The sequence below is a fragment of the Molothrus aeneus genome, chromosome 5, assembly GCF_037042795.1.
Source record: "Molothrus aeneus isolate 106 chromosome 5, BPBGC_Maene_1.0, whole genome shotgun sequence".
Classification (NCBI taxonomy): domain Eukaryota; kingdom Metazoa; phylum Chordata; class Aves; order Passeriformes; family Icteridae; genus Molothrus; species Molothrus aeneus.
Genome location: NC_089650.1, coordinates 42,344,407 through 42,364,295, shown reverse-complemented (window position 1 = coordinate 42,364,295; position 19,889 = coordinate 42,344,407). Strand labels below are relative to the sequence as shown.

Genomic DNA, 19,889 nt, shown 5'->3' with positions numbered 1-19,889 from the left:
GTAACCTTAGGGTAATTTCAGAACTTGTGTGTTTTTCCAGCCAAGTCAAAACTTTTGATTTCTTCCCCATTTATAGGTAATCTGACATCAAGGAATAGCATGGTCAGGGATGTGATCTAACAGGGAGCCAAAGTCCAAATCTGCTTGGAAAGGCCTGTAGACGTCTTACTGAAAGAATGGATAACTTCTGCCTCTCAGATAGACTGGATAGCAGAAGAATGATCACAGACCAAAGTAGTTCCCAGCCAGAACTTGTAGAAAACTGGTTTTGAGCATTGGCAGGACTGGCAGGTGGAAGTATGTACCCAGTTGTGTAGACTGTTTCTGGACAAGGTCTGTTTCTGGAGCAGGAAAGCTCTATGCTGTGTCTAATCCGAGTTTATTAAAATTGAAGTTATTTCTACCTATAATTCATGGACACTTATGGAAAAGCTCAGAGTTTAGAAAATCAGAGAAGCTAAGCAGTCACTGTAAATTTTTTTCTTTTTTTTGTCTTTAGGTTTACTACTGGAAAGTGCAGAGTCTATCCAGAAGGAGTAGACGACATATAGAAAAAAAGATCTTGACTTTCAGGGGAAACAAGACTTTTGGAATGTTACCAGGGCTAGAGCCCTATAGTTCCTACAAGCTGAATGTTAGAGTTGTTAATGGTAAAGGAGAAGGACCAGCAAGCCCAGACAAAGTATTTAAGACCCCTGAAGGAGGTATGAAATGAAAACCCTAGATATTAAACTTAAATGGGGTTTACTTGGACTTCATAAAATAATAATCTTTCTCAATACAGTAATATTCTTAAGAATTCATAATTAATGACCTGTTTTAAGTTAATCTACTTTGTATTTACTCTGTGTTCTTTTTAAAAGTTCCTAGTTCACCTTCCTTTCTGAAGATTACTAACCCAACATTGGACTCTTTGACTCTGGAGTGGGGTTCACCCACCCATCCAAATGGTGTTTTGACATCATATACACTGAAGTTTCAGCCAAGTAAGTTAAATATTAATATATTTTGGGGGTTGGACTTCTGATCTTTCAAGTCCTTTCCAACCCAAATCATTATTTGATTCTGTGATACAACTCTAACTTAGGCAATGTATCTACCAAATGATAATCCATTTATGAAGAAAATATTATGTTAAATTTATAATGTACAAAAGATATGATTGCATTGCAAATGTCAAGTTTGAAAAAGACTAATACATTTTGATAACATAGATGACTGTACTTGGAAACCTTTTCTTGAGGTAGTACAAGGTTAACATTTTTATTACTTTCATTACTTCAAACTGTAATTCACAGACAAATGAAGGTGAGATCCTACATATAAGTGGCATTGAAGTCAGATGCAAGATACTACTACTTAAAAATTCTGTATTCTAACTGCAGAGAAAATGTCATTAGAAGTAAACCAAAGTATGCCAAATTATATTGTTGTCTGCTTTTTCAATTTTCATGGTATAATAATCTTAAAAATAAAAATTCATAAATGTGCCATTTACTCATCTCAGAGCTATTAAATCACTTCTTTTATATCCCAGCTGTTTACTTAGCCCAGAAGTTTCTCAGCAGTGACATTGGTAAGGAAAGAGTTTCATATGCATGGAACAGATAAAGGAAATTTACTTTCTTCCACTTACCAAGTCCCACTGTTCTTCGGCATTAGACACAAAGAGCTTCAATGTTTTCTTTTCCTAAGCATACTGAGCTTAGAGTTTCAGAATTTTTCAATGGTCAGGGAGGGCTTCAATGCTGCATAAATTCAGGTGATTTGAACTGAACTCATTTGCCTTGGATTCAGAGATTTATAAGAATGAAACCTGATCTTAAAAAACTTGCTGGTGTTTCCTATCTCCCAGTTGGATTTTGGCACCTTTATACAAAGATGACTTTCTTTTGAAAGTATAGATGCAGAGACAAGCAAAAAAAAATACATACAAACCAAAAACCTTTTAAAATACAATGACAGTGTATACAAGTTTCCTAATTTTTTTGTTTTTCTTTTTTTTTGTAACAACAGTCAACAACACACATGAATTGGGTCCCTTGGTAGAGATAAGAATTCCTGCCAATGAAAGCAGCTTGATATTAAAAAATTTAAATTACAGCACCCGGTACAAGTTTTACTTTAACGCACAGACTTCAGTTGGATCAGGAAGTCAGATAACTGAGGAAGCGGTAACAATTATGGATGAAGGTAAGATATATATGTATAAGGAAATTCCTTTGAGTTTAAAAACCACTACAGATTATATTAAACATCTGTATCTAAAAATTTCTATTGCTTCCTTCCACTAAGGAAATAGGGCCAAGTGATTTTTTTTTTTCCTAGAGCTTTCTTAAATGTGTCATATACTAATAAAGTATTTTAAATATTTTTAAAGAAAATAGATGTAAAGGCCTTCTGCTGTAGTGGGAACCCCCAAGAATGTATAAAGCCTCTTCTTTTAGTATCAACTCGCAACCTCTAAGACAGTCATTGGCCTTTCCGTGCTTCAAGTTTCATGTAACTTTACATCATTAGTGGTTATTGTCTATTCAACTATTCTGCATCATTGACCAGCTTTGGTTACAGAGAAAAATGCTGGAATAATGCAGGTTTGTGATTAGAGGAAGTTATTTACTTTTTTTTAGTATGCAAAAAAATCTAAATTGCTTTCACAGAACTGGCAAAAAACTGTGAAACTGTTGAAATACATTTGTCACCTGTGGCCTCAAGTAACTGTATAGAATTTAAAAACTACCAAGTGTATAGTCAAATCCTGTCACAATTGATTTTTATATTTGTAGCCATTCTAGACCTTTGTTAAAGTTGTTTGTAAATTAAATATTGACGCTTAACAAAATAAGAATAATTGAAAGCCAACAGGAAATTTGGAACTTTTTTATCATTTTGATCATCTTAATATTAATAAGTCTATTTTGGTATACCATGTTTTTACATCTTTTTATGCTCATTAAAATTATGGTTTATTGGAAATGCCATAGATGAGTTGCTATTCAATGCAATTTCTCTGTCAGGGTATTAAGTTTGCATATGAACCATATTTATTTTAAATCTTGCACTCTAACAAGCATGACCAATAAAATTTTGTAAATGCATGTACAGTCATTTTGTCTTGTAGTCTGTCAGGGTTCAGCATAGATGGATTGTTTCTAATTTATTTGAATTAATACATTTTATCTAGTCTGCATGCTTTGTATAGTGAAATTATATGTGTATGTTTCCTTTGGTGTTGTATCTAATTATGTAGTGTTCCTATTCTTGTTTTCCTCCACTAAAGCTGGTATTCTCCGTCCTGCTGTAGGTGCAGGCAAAGGTAAAATGAAACTGCATGATTTATTAATGTGTGGATTTTGCAGTGTTGCAAATGGGGAAATTGCAGTGGTAAGGACAGAAAATCTTGGACTACACATTTCTGTACAAAGTATAATCAGGGCTGGAAGAAAACAGTTGTGGAGGTTTTTTGTTTGGGTTTGTTGGGTTTTTTTTTAAGGAGTCCAGAATGCTTATTAATACCTTTCATCTGTTTATTTTGCCACAGAGTTTCAGGGGAATTCATTAGCTTTGCTTTAGCAAAGTCTAATTATTTCTGAACATTTAACAGCTATATGTCACTGTCATAAATATTCAGGATCCAGGTGCACTAGCACTGATTAGCTGGAGTAGAAAAAACATCACTTTTGTGAAGGAGATTCATTTACTGCTTGGGCCATGTGCATTTTTTTGTTTTAAAAAACTATCTGCAATCTTGTTCTCACTGTGGATTACTGCTTCCCACTTGAACACATTTACTTCATTTGCAAGCCAACTGTGCATAATAGACAGATGACTGACAATACCCTCTGTCTACTTCTCAGTTTGAGTATCAGATTGAATAGACAGGCAAATGTCTTCCGGCTGTTTTAGGTTCACAGATCTTGTGAGTGAGTACTTGAGGATATTTCAGTGAGTCTAAGCTAGTATCATTCTTATTCATTAATTTTGGTAATATTTTGTTCTTTATGATGCAGTTTTGCATACAGTTTTAATGAATTTTGATACTTTCATTGTCAGAAGCAAAGGTTGTCCTGAGGTAGTTCAAACTCAGGAATATCTCTCTATACAGAGGTGTCATTGAATAACAGGTGTCATTAACACTAATGAGCACCTGTGCCTCAGATTCTCAGACCATAAACATCACAAGTCAAAATCTGTACATGAAGTACCCAACATTTTTAATAAACTTAGAAGAGACAGCATAAATTATTTTACATGTAGTTTCTTTTCACTTGATTATCAGGTGTTGTGAATGATAGCCATAAGAAAGAAATTCATTCACCCAGTCTGGTATAAATCAGACAATATATAAATATATGTATGCCTGCATTTGGGCATATATATATGTTTTTATATGTATAGGTATAAGTGTATTCTGATATCAGATGTGTTTCTGGCAAGAGTGTGAAGTTGTGGAATTATTTTGATGGCAAGTCTTTTTTACTATTTTACTCTAGTCGTTGCTGAAAAGTCAGCACAGACTGGAACAATCAAACTGGCTTTAGTCCTGGACATGCACAGCAGAAATGTAAATTAAGTTTTCATTATTTATAGCTGACTCTAAAAACTCATGCAAGGAAAAATGGATTCTCTGTGTGAAACTGGGGTCTAATTATAGCTGTATGTGGCTATCAGAAAGCATCTTATTTGTAAGATTAGCTGGAGCAGCTCACATTTCAGAGCTGTCATCTCAAATTCTCTGAAAACTAAGCAGATGTCTTTGTTTGGTTCCATGCTGTTTATGGTTTCAAAGTTTTCACATATTCCTGTAGCATGTAGCTCTTGCAGTTACAAAGAAGACTTTGGACCTGCAAACAGCACAGAACTAAAGCCATGACATCTGTTAGGACATCTGAGTTGCTGCAGGCCTGAGATGAATGTTCTCAGTGGTTACTACAATACCATGTTAACTGCTTTGCCACTGGTCAGGGACCACGAGTAAGGAAAAGGAGGATCATATTATCAAGATCAAGCACCAAGTTAGTTTGTCTCATGAGTGGGTGGATTTGGAAGATAGAAGTGCTCAGCCCACTCAAAAAGTAGCTGTACCCAGCAGTGAACTTGCCTTTTCTGTTAAGTGCAGGAGAGCCTACATGTCTATACATTTCTTATTAATTTGGACCCAAAGCCAGAACAAATTTAGACCACAACCATTTTGTGGTCTGTCAAAAACATATTGAGTTTTTAATTTTGAAGGGCAGAACCTACCAGGAAAATGTAATTATTCTTTTTTCTTTTGATTTGAGCACGCTGATCCTGGAATTTAAGTAGACAGTAGGTCCCAGATTCAGCTGGCCTAAACTGCTGAACTGAAATTTCTGCATTTGGTGTTTTCTACTGGATAGCTGCCTGTGAAGACCTGCAGCTTGGTCAGCCATATACATTAGAAACATGGTCCTGGAGGAATTAAAATAATTTAAACCTTAGTGAGCTGTGCCACTTGGGACATATTTCATTTCTTACAGTAAAACTATAAAGTGCAGAATGATATATTGCTGTGGTAAATCTAAGGATCTTTATAATAGAGTCAATATTTTTAGTGTCCCAAGCCTACACTAGTAAATCATTAGATGTTATTTACTAAATGAAAAAGCTATCATATTACAGTTGATAATCCTATTTGACTTGCACTGTCATTTTTCCTTTCTAATACTGTGATGTTATGAATTACTTAAAATTGATCAAATTAATGGTACTACAAAGAAAAAAGAAAGGATTTTTCTTAGCAAGCTATATTCTAAATGTGTCTGAAAACTTCATATGTAAAACAGAATTTATTATACCTAATGTTAGATACTAAGCATGCCCTGGTATTGCCATTTATATATTGGCAGCTAACCACAGGCATGAGGTAACACAGGTGTGAGAAAAATGGGGGAATAACCCAATTACATATAAAATAATTATAGTAGCACCTGCAAGGTGACTCAGGTGACCACAGGAGTCAAGTCTTTTTCCATAAGAAGTTTCAAATACCTGCCCTATAGAGGAAGGAAGAGAATTCCATTTTGACCAGTGGCAGAAATGAAAGTTGCTGCTTAAAATAGAGTCATAGGGATGCATGGTTTTTGTTAGCTGAAGTATAGGGAGTCATGGCATGGCATGTCAGCCTCATTCCACAAGCCTTCTCATTTCACTTTTTGCTTTCTCTTTGATTTAGTCAACATTTACACTTGAAAGCAAGGACTTCTAATCTGCATGCATGCCAACACTGGTAACTGGTAGTCTTGAAATGCAATCAAAATAAGTTTGTGGGATCACAGTAACCTTTAATTGTAGCTAGTGCCTCCTGTCACTGGTACTCAATCTGGTCTGCCTTCTTCTACTGAACTCCATATCTCACGTACCAGTGACATATAGTACTCCCTTTTGTTACACGGGGGATAAGTAAGTAGTCTGTCCTCTGGGTTTGAAGCTATTCTTTTGGGGTTTTTGAATGAATCACCAGCATGTAACTCCTCACTGTGGGCTGGAAATCAGTCTCAACTGAATTTGTATCTCTGATCTCTTTGTAGAAGATTGTCTCAGTTTTCTTTGTTCTGTACAAAATGCAGTTCTTTAAATAATTTTCTCTGCCCACCATCTGTTTTCCCTCTCTCTTGAATAATTTCACATAATATGTCCATGTCTTTGCTAACAATTTCAAGCTGCTTTTACAGTCAAGTGAAGTGTAGTATTTTTGTATTGCTCCTTCAGCCACTCTCCCCCTGTGGACTTCTCCATTATGTATTTGTGTGATTCTTTCAGTACAGCCTGCTATGCAGAACCACTTTTTTGTCCTCTTTTAAGTTCACTGGGAACAATGCTGATGCTTTGCATGCTAGACTAGAGAAAATTATTATTATCACTGTGCAAAAATTCCTGAAAATGCCTTTTGCTTTGTAGATGTCATTCTACGTGCTCATCAGTGACATAATTTTTTGCATTTCTTCTTTGGCTTCTGTATTTCTTACACTACAGAAATGCTCTTGCAATTGATCTAAATAATCCCACAAGTGACTGATGCCCATTTCTCACTGCCAGAAATGGAATTCACTCCTACTGTTATACTAAAGCTTGAATTTCATACTACAAATGTTAAAAAGGCAAAGGAAAATAAACCACTTTCCTGTGTCTGACAGGCTCTGGCAGAATCTATTACCTTTGTTCTTCATTTTTTTCTTGTGTGGGTGTGGGTTTTTCCTTTAAATAAACTTTTCTCTTAATATATGCATTTTAACTTAATTGTCTATGATATATTGCTTTGTGGGGTTTTTTTTCCCGTTTGACACTAGTCTTCAAATTTGTGCTTTGCACTCACCCAACATTTTTTCCTGAATATCAGGTGAATTCCAAGAAATTCCTAAACTTTAGTCACTTTAGGGATTATTTATTGTTCTTCTGGACAAAATCTTGAGAAAGAGTACCATTTCATTGTTAAAATACCTTCCAGTCTCAAGTCCTGTCTTATTAAGTCCTATTGATTCTGCAGCCTGGCTATAACTGTTATTTGTAGGAACTGTGTTCCTGAAAGGCTGAAAAATTAAATAAAACTCTACCAAACAACTATAGTAAAAAAGCACTGGAATTAATTTGAAAATAGAAGAAAATTTAGCTTCAAGCCTGGGCCTCTTTCTCAACAATTGGCAAATGGTGCTTTTATATTTTATACTACATGAATGAAACCATACTTGGAAATGCCAGCTGAATGTTGCACGGTATCAAGGCAGGAGTGAAATAGCTTAATTAAGGTAGATGAATAAGAGTGGGTCTGTATAAAACCTGTAACTTACTGGCAGTCCATTCCCGTGTTTTTCAGAGTGATGCTTTTGCCAGCACTGCTGCACAGTGTGGGGCATGGTTACAGATGAGAGAGCACAGTGCTCTGCTCTCCAGGACAGAGTTTCTTGCCCACCCCTCTCCCCCCTTTTTTCCCAAGTGGCACTTGCACATGCTGGGAGCTTCTGCCAGCTGACAATTACACATGTGCCATTTGTGAACAGTGCTGGGAAACATATTGAAGAACTGAGAGGTTAATTATAATTAGAGGTGTGGTGATTGAGAAGACAAAAGAGTCTGGGTGGATTGACTACAAGCTTTAAATGTCATAACCAATTCACCTCCAGGTTTTCATCACCTCAGGATCCATCAGCCTTCTTTTATGTTCTTCTGTGTGTAGTCATATTGCAAATATGGCACATTTAACAGACTTAAGTAAAACTTGGCAGGCCTGATGGCAAATGAGATCAAGCAATAATGCAAAAGAATTGCAAAAATAATAACTTTGCAAAGAAGCGCACTACTGAACAAATTTCCTGGTGCACCTTATTCAATAGTTAAACCCCACAGAAATTAAATCTGACCAAATACTACATGTGGGTAAATATAGCTATATGTTCATACAGCTATTGGTAAGAATCAGATATGAGTACATTCGATAAATATAAGCATAAATTAGTCACTTGAGAGAATTTAGAAGTAGGATGGCAAGGAAATTACGGTAACTTTCAGAGCCAACTTGATTGATCATATGAACACATGATCAATCATATGAACAGGAAGACTTTTACCAGATACTTTAATCTAGCAGGCAACTCTTTAATGAGAGCAGAAACTGGAAATTGGAGATGGAAAAATACCCCACAAGATAAGATGGAGCTATTATTGAATTTGCTTTGTAATTTAGAAGCTCTCCGTTATCTGGAGTCTTTCACAGAAGATGAGACAGTTTCCTTCATCCCCAAGTGCTCAGGCATGAGAAGGGAGAAGTTAGGGGTAATGCTGTGGCATCTGTTTGCAGGAGAACAAAACAGATTATTGCTAACAGTTTTTTCTGTCCTTAATATTGTGACAAATATCAGTTGTACGGTTGGGTAGCTAATTAGACATCTTCCATGGAAGACCAAAATCCAGGCGAATATGGCCTTGAGAAAATACAATTCAATGAAACAAAACAAAGTCATATTTCAAATACAAGCCACTTGTTTTCTTGGCACAGCACAAACGCTGAGATTGTTATTGAAATAAACACCTGTTCCTATGTCTAAATCAGGAGGAAGTTTATACATCCTGTCTGCAATCTCAGACTCTGCACCCTCCTAAATTTAGAGACTGCTTTTCTTTCCTCTTGCTACCTCTACAAGTGGCACAGAGAAACAGAACCTAATCCCCTTGCATTACCATAGTGTATATTGTTACATGCTAGATTTCCCATAGACAGCTCTGGCTTTGGTATTTCTTAGGGTGGTTGTTGTGACTTAGAGACCTAAATGGCTCTTCTTTTTTTTTTTTTTAATCTAGTGCTTTTTCAATTATTGTGTTCAGGTGGTTTTAGCAAGAAATTAATCTATTCTTTATTATTTAAATAATATATTCCTTATTATTTTGGTTGGTGATAAAAAAAATTATTTTGTAAAACATTGTAATAATCAGAATACATTATCAGAAGAACCAATGGAATTTGCCTAATTTAGGTATTTTAAAAAATACTCAAAAGCTACAGTTTTCTAGACATTGTGTACATATTATTTCATCTAGGGGCCGAAGTAAGCTATTTTGTCTGTGCATATAACTGAACTTTTTCCAGATGGCCATATGGACAAAGCCAGCCTGTTAGAAGAAGAAAGTAATTTAAGTGGATAGATAAATTCTGTGTAGCCTTTTTTGCCTTGATAACAGGCTTTTGCTCATTTTTTCTTGTGTAGATGAAGCCATTGGAATTCTGTCATTTGTCTTAACTGAGACTTGATTTTTAGCTCTGATGTTGCATGGTCCTTTAGGAAGCATTTTTAATGCTCGTAATAGAAAAGCTATTTTTAGCAGGATAGAAAAGTTAGTGGCAAAGTGAAGCATTTTGAGTTAAAGCTAATTTCATGCCTCTAAGGACCATCCTCTTTGTATCTGCCCTATTACAGCATTAAAACTATTAAAATCTATTTTTTCATTAGTCTTAGGCAAGCAGAGACACATATGTTCATTTGTAGCAAGGATTACTAGCTTGTTACAAAGAACGAATGTATGAGCAGAAAAGTGGCAAAGAACGAAGATATGAGCAGAGAAGTGGCTAATTTCAGAATGCTGAAGAGAGAAGCTCTTCTTCTCACAGATGTGGGCATTCTGCATGTCTGTGAGAAGTGCTGTTGTCTGACTGGAATGGCAGCGGGGAGACACAGCACCTTACAATGGGCAGCTCCTTGCATTCCAGTCCTTCGTGTCCTTCACTCCAGAGTACTCTGATATTGGCTTTCCAATATCTGATATCTAGTTTTCTGGTGTCTAAAGGTGCCATGAATGCATAGTATTAACAAAAGCTGATTTCAGGAATGTCCTGTGAAAGCAAAGCTGCCAGTACATACATACTTCAGTTTGTTTTCAAATACATGTGTATCACTTAGCTGTTTCATCTTTTAACAAGTAAAACTATTTGAAACCTGCATGATCTTAGAATGTGCATGTGTTATTTATTTAACAGGTAAGGTTTTACTGTATTAGTTAATTGCTACTTTTTGATGCAAAATGTTTTTACTCTTTATTTTTTCTTTCCTACTATCTCTGATGGTGAAGGATATTCAGAAATCCTTTTTGCAACTTCCCCAGTCATGCATACTGTCCGTCCAACATTCTATAAGGGTATTGTCTTCCTTTTTTATCACTATCCATGCAATAGAGCCAAAATCCTTTAAGGGCTTGCACTTGGGGCATTTGCAGTCCATTCACTGCCACATGCCATAAAGGGAGGAGCTTACCACCTTCATGCCTCCCTTCTGTCCTACCATTTCCCATTACCCTGACAGTGTTCTCATCTCTTTTACTCATTTTACTTCCAGATGAATAGAAATAATGTTTTTCAGAATTTTGACAGTTAGGTAATTTTTAAGTATTTGGCAGTTTTTATGGTACAGAGCATGATCAGTAAAGTACATAGATTTTACTTTCTAATTTCTTAGTGTAGTAACTGCCTGGGATTAAATTTCAAAATACAGTACTTTAGTCACTAATTTCCAGTAATGGAACCAATGAAAAATGTGCTATACTTTCCCTCTATATGGTCTAAATTAACATAGTAACTTCTTTTAATACTTTTTTTAAATGTATGAAGTCACAACTGCATATTCTGCTTTGTTTTTCTATTGTGTATTTAGTTCAACCACTTTATCCAAGGATCAGAAATGTTACAACAGCTGCTGCTGAGACCTATGCCAATATCAGTTGGGAGTATGAGGGACCAGATCATGCGAACTTTTATGTTGAATATGGTGTAGCAGGCAGTAAGAAGTCATTTCATTAAATTCTGATAAAGTTTTGAGATGTATTTTGGATTTTTACAGTAAATGGGGTCTTAAATTGACCCAGTGTTAATGATAGCTCTTAAATGTCTTAAATTATTTTATAATTTGATCAGGAAGATCAAATAATTTTCATTTTAATAAACATCAATGCTTAGCATGTTTTTGATGAATAGATAAATGTGAACCTTTGTTCCTTTGTATTATTTTATAAATTCTTTTGAATGCAAACTTCTAAAAACGTAGTTTGCATGAAGTTGTTTATCATGAAGCGATTACACGTGTAAAAATACGATTACTTGCATTAAAGTAGGATACAAGGATTTTCCTAAATTATGCCTAATTCAGGGAAGAAAAGATTAAATAAGATATCCTTTATTAAATTAAACCTTAAAATAAGATATGAAACAGTTTATGTGCCCTTATTGCCTAAAACCAGGTTTAAAACTTTGATAATACTGGTAATAATTAGAACAAAGTTAGGTAATAAAAGCAAGATACTCCTTTTCAAATACCTCATCCTTCTAAAGTTATGTCAAAAGGTGACTAATCTGAAAATTGGAATAGAAATGCATTTTTCTGGATATTGGCCAAGAAATAGCTGAGACTGTCCTAGAAAAAAGATACAAGAGAGATTCAGATTTTGAAGTAGAACTTCTTGACCAAAATAAATATGGACTGAAACTGCAAGTGTCATTTAAAAAAATGTCTAAAATCTGTTTAATGTCTCTCATAATTACAGGTTCAATAAGCATTTTAAAAATAAATTAAATTTTTATTTCTTTAGTACAATGGAACAAATGTTTTAAATAGTTTCATAATTACTGTACAACGAATTCTTTAATATGTTGCATGCAATTTATTACTCATAATTTTATATAATTATTTTTGAGACAACAGCTATTTTTCTCAGATGATCCATAGATTAGTCAAGTAACTGTCAGTAGTATTTTGTCTAGAAACTTTCAGTAATACAGATAAAATTAAAATACCGATTTGTTGTTTTCCTAAAATTTTTATAGGCAAAGAAGATTGGAAAAAAGAAATTGTAAATGGTTCTCGAAGCTTCTTTGTCTTAAAGGGTTTAACACCAGGAACAGCATATAAAGTCCGGGTTGGTGCTGAGGGCCTGTCTGGTTTTAGGAGTTCAGAGGATGTGTTTGAGACAGGTCCAGGTGAGGCACACTGTACCGTAGTACATTTCTGTATCCTAGCCAGAACCATGTTAGACCAATGCTGAAATGCTTCTAGCAAGAGATGCTGCAGCTAGAATCTTTGCATGTTCCTTTCATAGAGCAATGTTAAATTATTTTATAAACGCCTAAATAATGCCAGTTTATTTATGTTTGAATTATGAATGTTACAATCCTTTCAAATCACTCTACTTGACTCATGATTGTACTAGGGGCAATATATGCCCTGCCCTTACTCCATCTGTGTGCTGTGCACTGAAGATGACCTATTTCTTATATTTCCAATTAGTATAATTACAGGGCTGTATTTAAATAATGCTGCTTTTTATAGGGCTAAAATATTTGCATAATCAGAAAATGCAGATTCAATTTGATGTCTCATTTAATATATTTATACCAGTGTTAAGACATTCCTACTTGTAAATCTCTCTTTTCCTGCCATATACTAGTTTAATATGGATTTTGATGTCACACATATATCCTGGGAATCAGTAAGGCTGTTTAAGTTTCTTATGTTCCTACTGCAGTCCTATTTCTCTGTAAGCAAATCAGCAATGCCTGCCAGTTGCACTCAGGAAAAAGGGTCTATTGGAAGGTTCTTTGATGTCGTGCTGAATATTGTGTTGCCATCACATGCCATGCCATCATCATGTTCTTGGTCAGCTGTTATTATTTTTGTCTTTGCCAGCCACTTCTGCTCATTCTAAGCATTTTAGCCAGTGCATAGTTATACAGCAGTAGCCCCACCAACTCCAGAATGTTATAAAAAGTATTTAAAATACAAAAGTACACTTGAACTTTATGTTATATTTATCAGGCAACAATATAGATAATGGGTATGCCAGATTGAAAGTGAGCACTTTCTAAAATCGTCATTTTTTCCTTTGATTCGTTCAATTTCTGTTCACAGTTTATCATGTTGCAGGAAGGTTTGAAAACATAGTGCTGAATAACAGTGCCAGGCAAATATGTACAGGCTGAATACAGAGCCAGGAACAGCTAGTGGTACAAAAGCCTACCTGTGAAATGCTATGCATATACACATCTGAAGCCTAAAGGAGCAGAAAACAAGGACCAAGACTGTAATATAATTCAAAACAAGTTGCATGGAAACCTTCCCAAAAGCATCTCCCTGCATAAAATTACTGAGCCAGTAGATAAGGATTCCTGTACTTACCCAGTCATGTTAACTCATTCCCCTGTGTAGTTAAGGAAGAAGGGACTTTAGACACTCCATTCTCCTTTCTAGTGGCAAGTTTCAATGTTCAGCATGAAATTTTAAACAGCCTATTTCTTACAGAAAAATCTTCTGTCACACTGTCTTCAGTCTTGGTCAAAGCTTTTAAACACTGCAAAAAGATGGAGTGGACAAAGAGGCAAACACTGGAGTATGTCCTTATTAGGAATGAAACTTTGGTATTTCAAATATGAGGCTTTTCCCACATTTTTTTCTTTGACAAGCATTCCTATAGAGCATCTTCATAGTGTGCAGGTTTATCCTTTTGGGCATTCCTGGTAGACTGTTCTGCATTGACTCCTGCATCAGTGGTTCACCAAGATGCAAGATTGTTCTGCCTGAAGCAAATAATTTGCTTAGCATAGGCAGGAAATGTGCCATTTTTAAAGATGCACAGAGATCTAGAAACCCTTTCCTACTGGAAATGCAGTAAGCTAATACAGGAAGCTGCATAAGTAAGTTTTCATCTTCCCATCTACCTTGCATATTTTTATGCATGAGTTTTTGGCTTGATTCTGTTTCTTACTACATTTGAATGTGAATTGTGCTTTTGCATTTTGTTACAGTATGTATTATACAACATCTAATGTCCTATTATGAATGCAGATGCACAAAACTCAAAATAATTTTACCCTTAAGATGAAAACAAAATTTTCTTTTATTTTCACATGTAGTTCAGAGGAAGATTCCTTTTGTGACTTTTTTAATTGCCACTTTTTAATATTTTATGTATATGTATTTACGTACATTTATATGTGGCATAAAGAGTAGAAATATTTTGGTATATAAACTATATATGAGATGTAGAGCCTTTGATGTAAAAGCAGTTTAAATTCTTGTGCATATAAGAGTCACTTTCTAAAATATCAGAAAATATAAACAAGGACTGAGAAATCTTCTGAGTGTATCTCCAAAATAACCGAGCACATTAACTCACTGAATTATTTAGATGAAAATCAAGTCATAGTCCAGTGAGACCAAATATAAGCATTTAAAGAAAAAGTACTTCTAAAGTGGAATACACACTGGTCTTCTGTATGGAGTGGACTGGAGATTCTGTACATCGGAAGAACTTTGTGTTTCCATAGAATCTGTCAGGAATGTGAGACCATTGCTGCTTTTCTAAGATACCTGTCTCACACTCCTTAACTAGAAAATGACACTGAGACATTGGCTTGAATTCTGTCAGTTGAGCAGCTCTTCACAGAGTTTCATACTTGGGTTTTGGGTCTGGAGAAGAAGTTGAAGAATGAATAAGACAGGTTTGGAGAGATGTTCATCTTCCTTCACTTCATATTTTTTTTGTTTGGAGCATGTATCCCTAACTCCTCTCACTCTTCCACCTTCTCCCAGCAGCTAATCCTAAATCAAGTTGCCTGTAGTGTATTTCCAGCAATAGAGGAGAAAATAAGCTTCACCAGAATAATCCTCCTACTGTGTTGGAGACCAGTAGATCCAGACTCTAGAACACATAGTTAATTCCTGTTCTTATTAGTGCCTGTAGTGTTTTCTTTGTAGTTTGCTTATTATTTACATTATCTTCCAGCTAGAGTTAGCATTTGGAGAGAAATAGTGCCAAGGGAAGGCTTCCCACCTCACTAATGCTAAATCATGGTAATCATGATAAATTAATTGTAGGATGAGGTATGGGTTTGAGGAAAGAAAGAAAACCTGATGCTTAATAAAGTTTTAAAGGATGCTTTATTGCTGATTTTTAGTTGAAATTTAATGCTAGGTTACTTGAATGATCCATCTGTTTCCCCATTTCAGAATGATGGAAATACATTAGCTTACCAGTATTGGCTTTTTATTCATCTTGAGAATGCAATCGACATATTTGTGTGAATTACAATTTGAAATTTTATATCAGGAGTTTAATTAATTCAAAATGGTTGAGAATAGTTTTGAGGTTTGTAGAAAGTAATGTAGTATGTGTGTAGATTTTGCAAAGTAGTTGCTAAGCTTAAATGTTAGCAGACTTTTTATATACCGAAAACTAACTTCTATGCGTAGGTACTTGGAAATATTCTGAATAATGGAAATACAAAATACAGAATTGCTGGTTTTCTTAATGCTATCTATTTTTCACAGTGAATGTTATTATTTGATGAACATTATATTGTCTATTATTTATCTGAATTAGCATAGCATTTAAATGCAGCAAAACATAATTTTTCTTCTTTTATCTCTAGCAATGGCAAGCCGGCAGGTAGACATCGCTACTCAAGGATGGTTCATTGGTCTAATGTGTGCTGTTGCTCTTCTGATCTTGATTTTACTCATTGTTTGCTTCATAAGGAGGAATAAGGGTGGCAAGTATCCAGGTAAGCTATTTAACCAGGGTAGGAAAATTCATCTGTTGGTAACCACTAAGATCTCAGGCTTACTGGAAAATTACATTTGCTGCTGGTTTACATTTACACTGTGTATATGGCAAATCAGTCTGATCATTTGGTGGGCTTGGCAGGAGCCATCTGCCTTTTGGTAGGAAACCTACATCTATTTCAGCATAGGAGAAGGACCTTCTTCATCCCCAGAGGGTCCTATCAGTGCATGACCTCTCTAGAGAGGTTGAGCTTTGTTTGGAATGTCACCACTAGTGCACATTCCACTTTCTGAAGTCCAATGCAGATGAGTTTAGTCCACTAACATGAGTTGAGTTAGAATTTATTTGGTCAGAAAGTCCAAATCATAGCTACTGGTTACTTTAAAGTATGGGAATGCATGCCATAGGACAAATCTCTTCATATTTTATATTGTTTCCAATACCTTGAGTTCCCTCCCAGAATCTGTGTCATCTTCAGCCTCTGCAGTTTTTCAGCTAAGTTTAAAGTTACCATCCTTCAGTTAGGCTGGGGGATTTTTTCTATATTTTTTTTCTTTCTAAGAGGAGGTGTAAAATAAATGGCTTTTTCTATTATGTCTAGGAATGGCCAAGTATGTTTTATAATTATTCATTAAAAATTGGAGCTAGACAATGTATGTCTTCTATCAAAACACTCATCCCTCCTGGTGTACTTTACAGAAGGCATGTATGTGTGTGTATGTATGTGGACATACAGGTATCATATATATCTTTCCCTAGTATTATATTTCTTTCCATGGAATAGCTCCATAGACCAAAGCTCTCTTGAAAAGGGCAGTGACAACCACTGTACCTTGCACAGTACTGCTGGATAGGATCACAGAGCAGCTGTTGAGGTATGAGTGACTATGAATGAACTTCAAGTGAGCATCCAAGGATAATTTGATTTTTCATTCTCCTATTCTAGCTGCAATAGAAAGTACAGTTGCTAAGTTTCATGTAAAATCTTGATTTAATGAAAAAATATTTTCTCCTAAGGTTTGAGAATAAATATCTAGACTCTAGAATGCTTATTTAAATTCAACTCAAACTTCTTGAAGTTCATACTGTTAATTTGGGCATGAAAAATATGGATGCATTTAGAAAAGTATTAAATAAAACCCACACTTTGTTTTATTTTCTTCTGCTTATTTTGATCAGTGCACTTCTAAAAACATAGTGTCAGGGACCACTAAGAACTTCAGCTCTTCATAGGGAAATCTGCTGGACTAGAATAGCAGATTATTTTTATGAGACAATCATGTTATTAAGTACAAGAATTCTATTCTGCCCAATCTGTTAGATTGTTTTACAGCGAGAACAAAGATTTCTAGTGACAGCAAAAATTAGGTAAGAGAAGTTTCTGTTCCAGCTGCCTATGCCTGTGAAAAAACAGATGATTAAGGAACACATAGTAGTACATAGAGAAATATCACAGGCCAAAGACATCATCTTAGGGTTTTTTTCCTAATATTTGGATTTTTTTAAAGAGAAAATGAGATAACAGAGGACATAGAAAAAGTGATTCAGGTGACTGAAACAATGAAGTGATGAAACTAAAAAGAGTAAGGAAGACATAGAGTGAGCCACCATCTAGAGGAGAGTAAAACAGAAGTTTTACATAAAAGTGTAGAGGGCAGTTGGATGCTAAGATTGTCATTGCTCTGTGGATCCTTGATATTCTGTCCTTTTTGCTGCTTCTGCAGAATTATTAGTTGCAAGGTATACGTTTCTTCATGCACAGATACCTATGTATATACAGACTCATACATAAAGGTGGACCTGGACTGTTTTTACGATTTCCAGAATCAGTTTGTACTAGTGTTTATAGCAGTGACTTTGTATTTCCTGGGTCACTGCAAATGTACTGTTCCACAGGTAGTGAGAAATTGAAGTTATGAAATGTAAGTTATGAAATCTATGAAAATTTAAGTTATGAACTCTTTTTCATCATAATTTTTTGCATGTCATCTTGAGGTTGCCTGTGGTATGTAGAAGGTAATTCATTACTTCAGTATGAAGTTGTAACAGCTCGATATGTCTAAAGGCCATATGTGTTACTGCAATTATGGACTTAGTAAATACTGTCAAGAATAATTAATATCCTCTTAAATAATGGCACATAAATCAGTGATGTACAAATAAAGTGTGGAGATTACCAGAGTAAAAGACAAGAGATTGTGTATTGGATTATATAACTGTATCTGCTAGACAAGGGAAACAATTGAATAGATTCCAGAAAAACAGAAATGAAAAGGCAAAGGGAAGAACCATAAATAGAATTCTCAAAGTCAGTATATTGTTTTATCCTGTCAACAATCTTAACTTATAAGAATATATGTCATCTGTAAATATCTGACTCCTCAGGTGCTAGTGGGTTTCTGTGTCAGTGTGCTACATTTATTATGTTATAGGGACAAGTTATATGCCTAGATTTATTCCCACCAGTGAACAAGGATTAAACCTAAAACCAGAATGTGCAAGAAATACAATTGTGTAAAATTTAGGTTCCAGTGTATGTGACTTTGCGTTGGGTTTGATCACGTTGTAGAAAAGAAACAAACCATGCCTAGTATTTTGAGAATTATTAATAATGGAAAAAAAATCTAAAATTGTTTGGAGGCTTACTACATGAAGTTAAAGCAGAAAATGTTCAAACTGAGAGTGAAAAAAAAAGAATCTGATTCAGTTTTATCTATCATTATGAGAAGAATATCAAGAAGAAATAGAGAGCATTGTTAAGTAGAACTAAATAATTCAAATTTGATTAGGCAATAACTCTATTAATAATCTAAGTAAATAAGTTATTTTAGTAGGATTTTTAACAATTTTCTCTCTTTTTGCTAGAAATAAAAGAAAGAAAAAGTTCTGCTAATACAAAATGACTTGCAGTCATAGTTGAATGGAAATAAAATCCTATCACTAATTAGCAGATCTTTTTCCTCCGGAAAAAAAAAAGCCTACGGACCCATTTAAAAATAGTTTTTATTCGAAAGACATTCCTGCCAAGTGTGATCAGTTTGAGAAATTAAGGTCTTAGATTTTCTCATCTTGCAGTTTCATGATAAAAATTGCTATTTCAAATATTTTAGTGAAGGAAAAGGAGGATGCACATGCTGATCCAGAAATACAACCTATGAAGGAAGATGATGGAACATTTGGTGAATACAGGTGAGCAGCTGATGTGGTTTGTCATGTTCACTGTTCATATCACACTTGTACTGTATATAGTATCACACTTATTAATTTAAGACTAACTTTTTTTTCCATGTCAAAGATTTTGTATCCTGTGTTATTTAGAACTAAAAATAACATTTCAACCACACCATTAGAAAAAAAAAAATTATCCAAGCTTAGTATAAGCCATTTGCTAATGCAAGGTGAAAACCACATTCAAACACCATTGTGTGTGTTTCAAAGTCAAAGTGTGGAATCTTTATTTACGAAGCCATCTTTCAGAGATTTCAAATGCCAGATGCAGTGTCCTTAGTTGGGGCACTATGTTGAGCATTACAGTTTTTGAAAATAAATTTCTAACTGAAGCCTAACAAAGACAATCTGGAAAGCTGACTGGAAAACAAATGTGTTTAAAATAGCTGCCAGTTCTAACACCTAATCCAATAACAAAGAAGTGATGTTATACACAGAGGTGAAGGAGTGTCCTACAAAGAAAGCAAATCTCCCTTTCATGTATTTCAGTACAAGATCTATAGCAAGCAGCTTCAAAGCATGCAACACAGCTCTTATTCCTGACACTCTTCTTTATACTAGCCAAATCTGGCATTACCAAAAGCATGCCTTGGCAAGACTATTCA

The 19,889-nt window shown here is 34.9% G+C and overlaps 1 protein-coding gene across 26 annotated transcripts in view; it reads left to right on the top strand.

The window, feature by feature from the left end:
• Positions 1–19,889, top strand: part of NRCAM (neuronal cell adhesion molecule) — a 146,499-nt gene that overhangs the window by 114,226 nt on the left and 12,384 nt on the right. For 11 of the 26 annotated variants that reach the window (XM_066550419.1, XM_066550426.1, XM_066550420.1 and 8 more), the window contains 9 exons: positions 500–704; positions 864–986; positions 2,017–2,193; positions 3,281–3,316; positions 10,579–10,644; positions 11,157–11,282; positions 12,323–12,475; positions 15,923–16,054; positions 19,167–19,245. In XM_066550419.1, coding sequence (XP_066406516.1) covers positions 500–704; positions 864–986; positions 2,017–2,193; positions 3,281–3,316; positions 10,579–10,644; positions 11,157–11,282; positions 12,323–12,475; positions 15,923–16,054; positions 19,167–19,245 — 1,097 coding nt within the window. The remainder of the gene's footprint in view (positions 1–499; positions 705–863; positions 987–2,016; positions 2,194–3,280; positions 3,317–10,578; positions 10,645–11,156; positions 11,283–12,322; positions 12,476–15,922; positions 16,055–19,166; positions 19,246–19,889) is intronic. The other 15 variants (XM_066550436.1, XM_066550434.1, XM_066550432.1 and 12 more) reach the window with 5 other exon arrangements.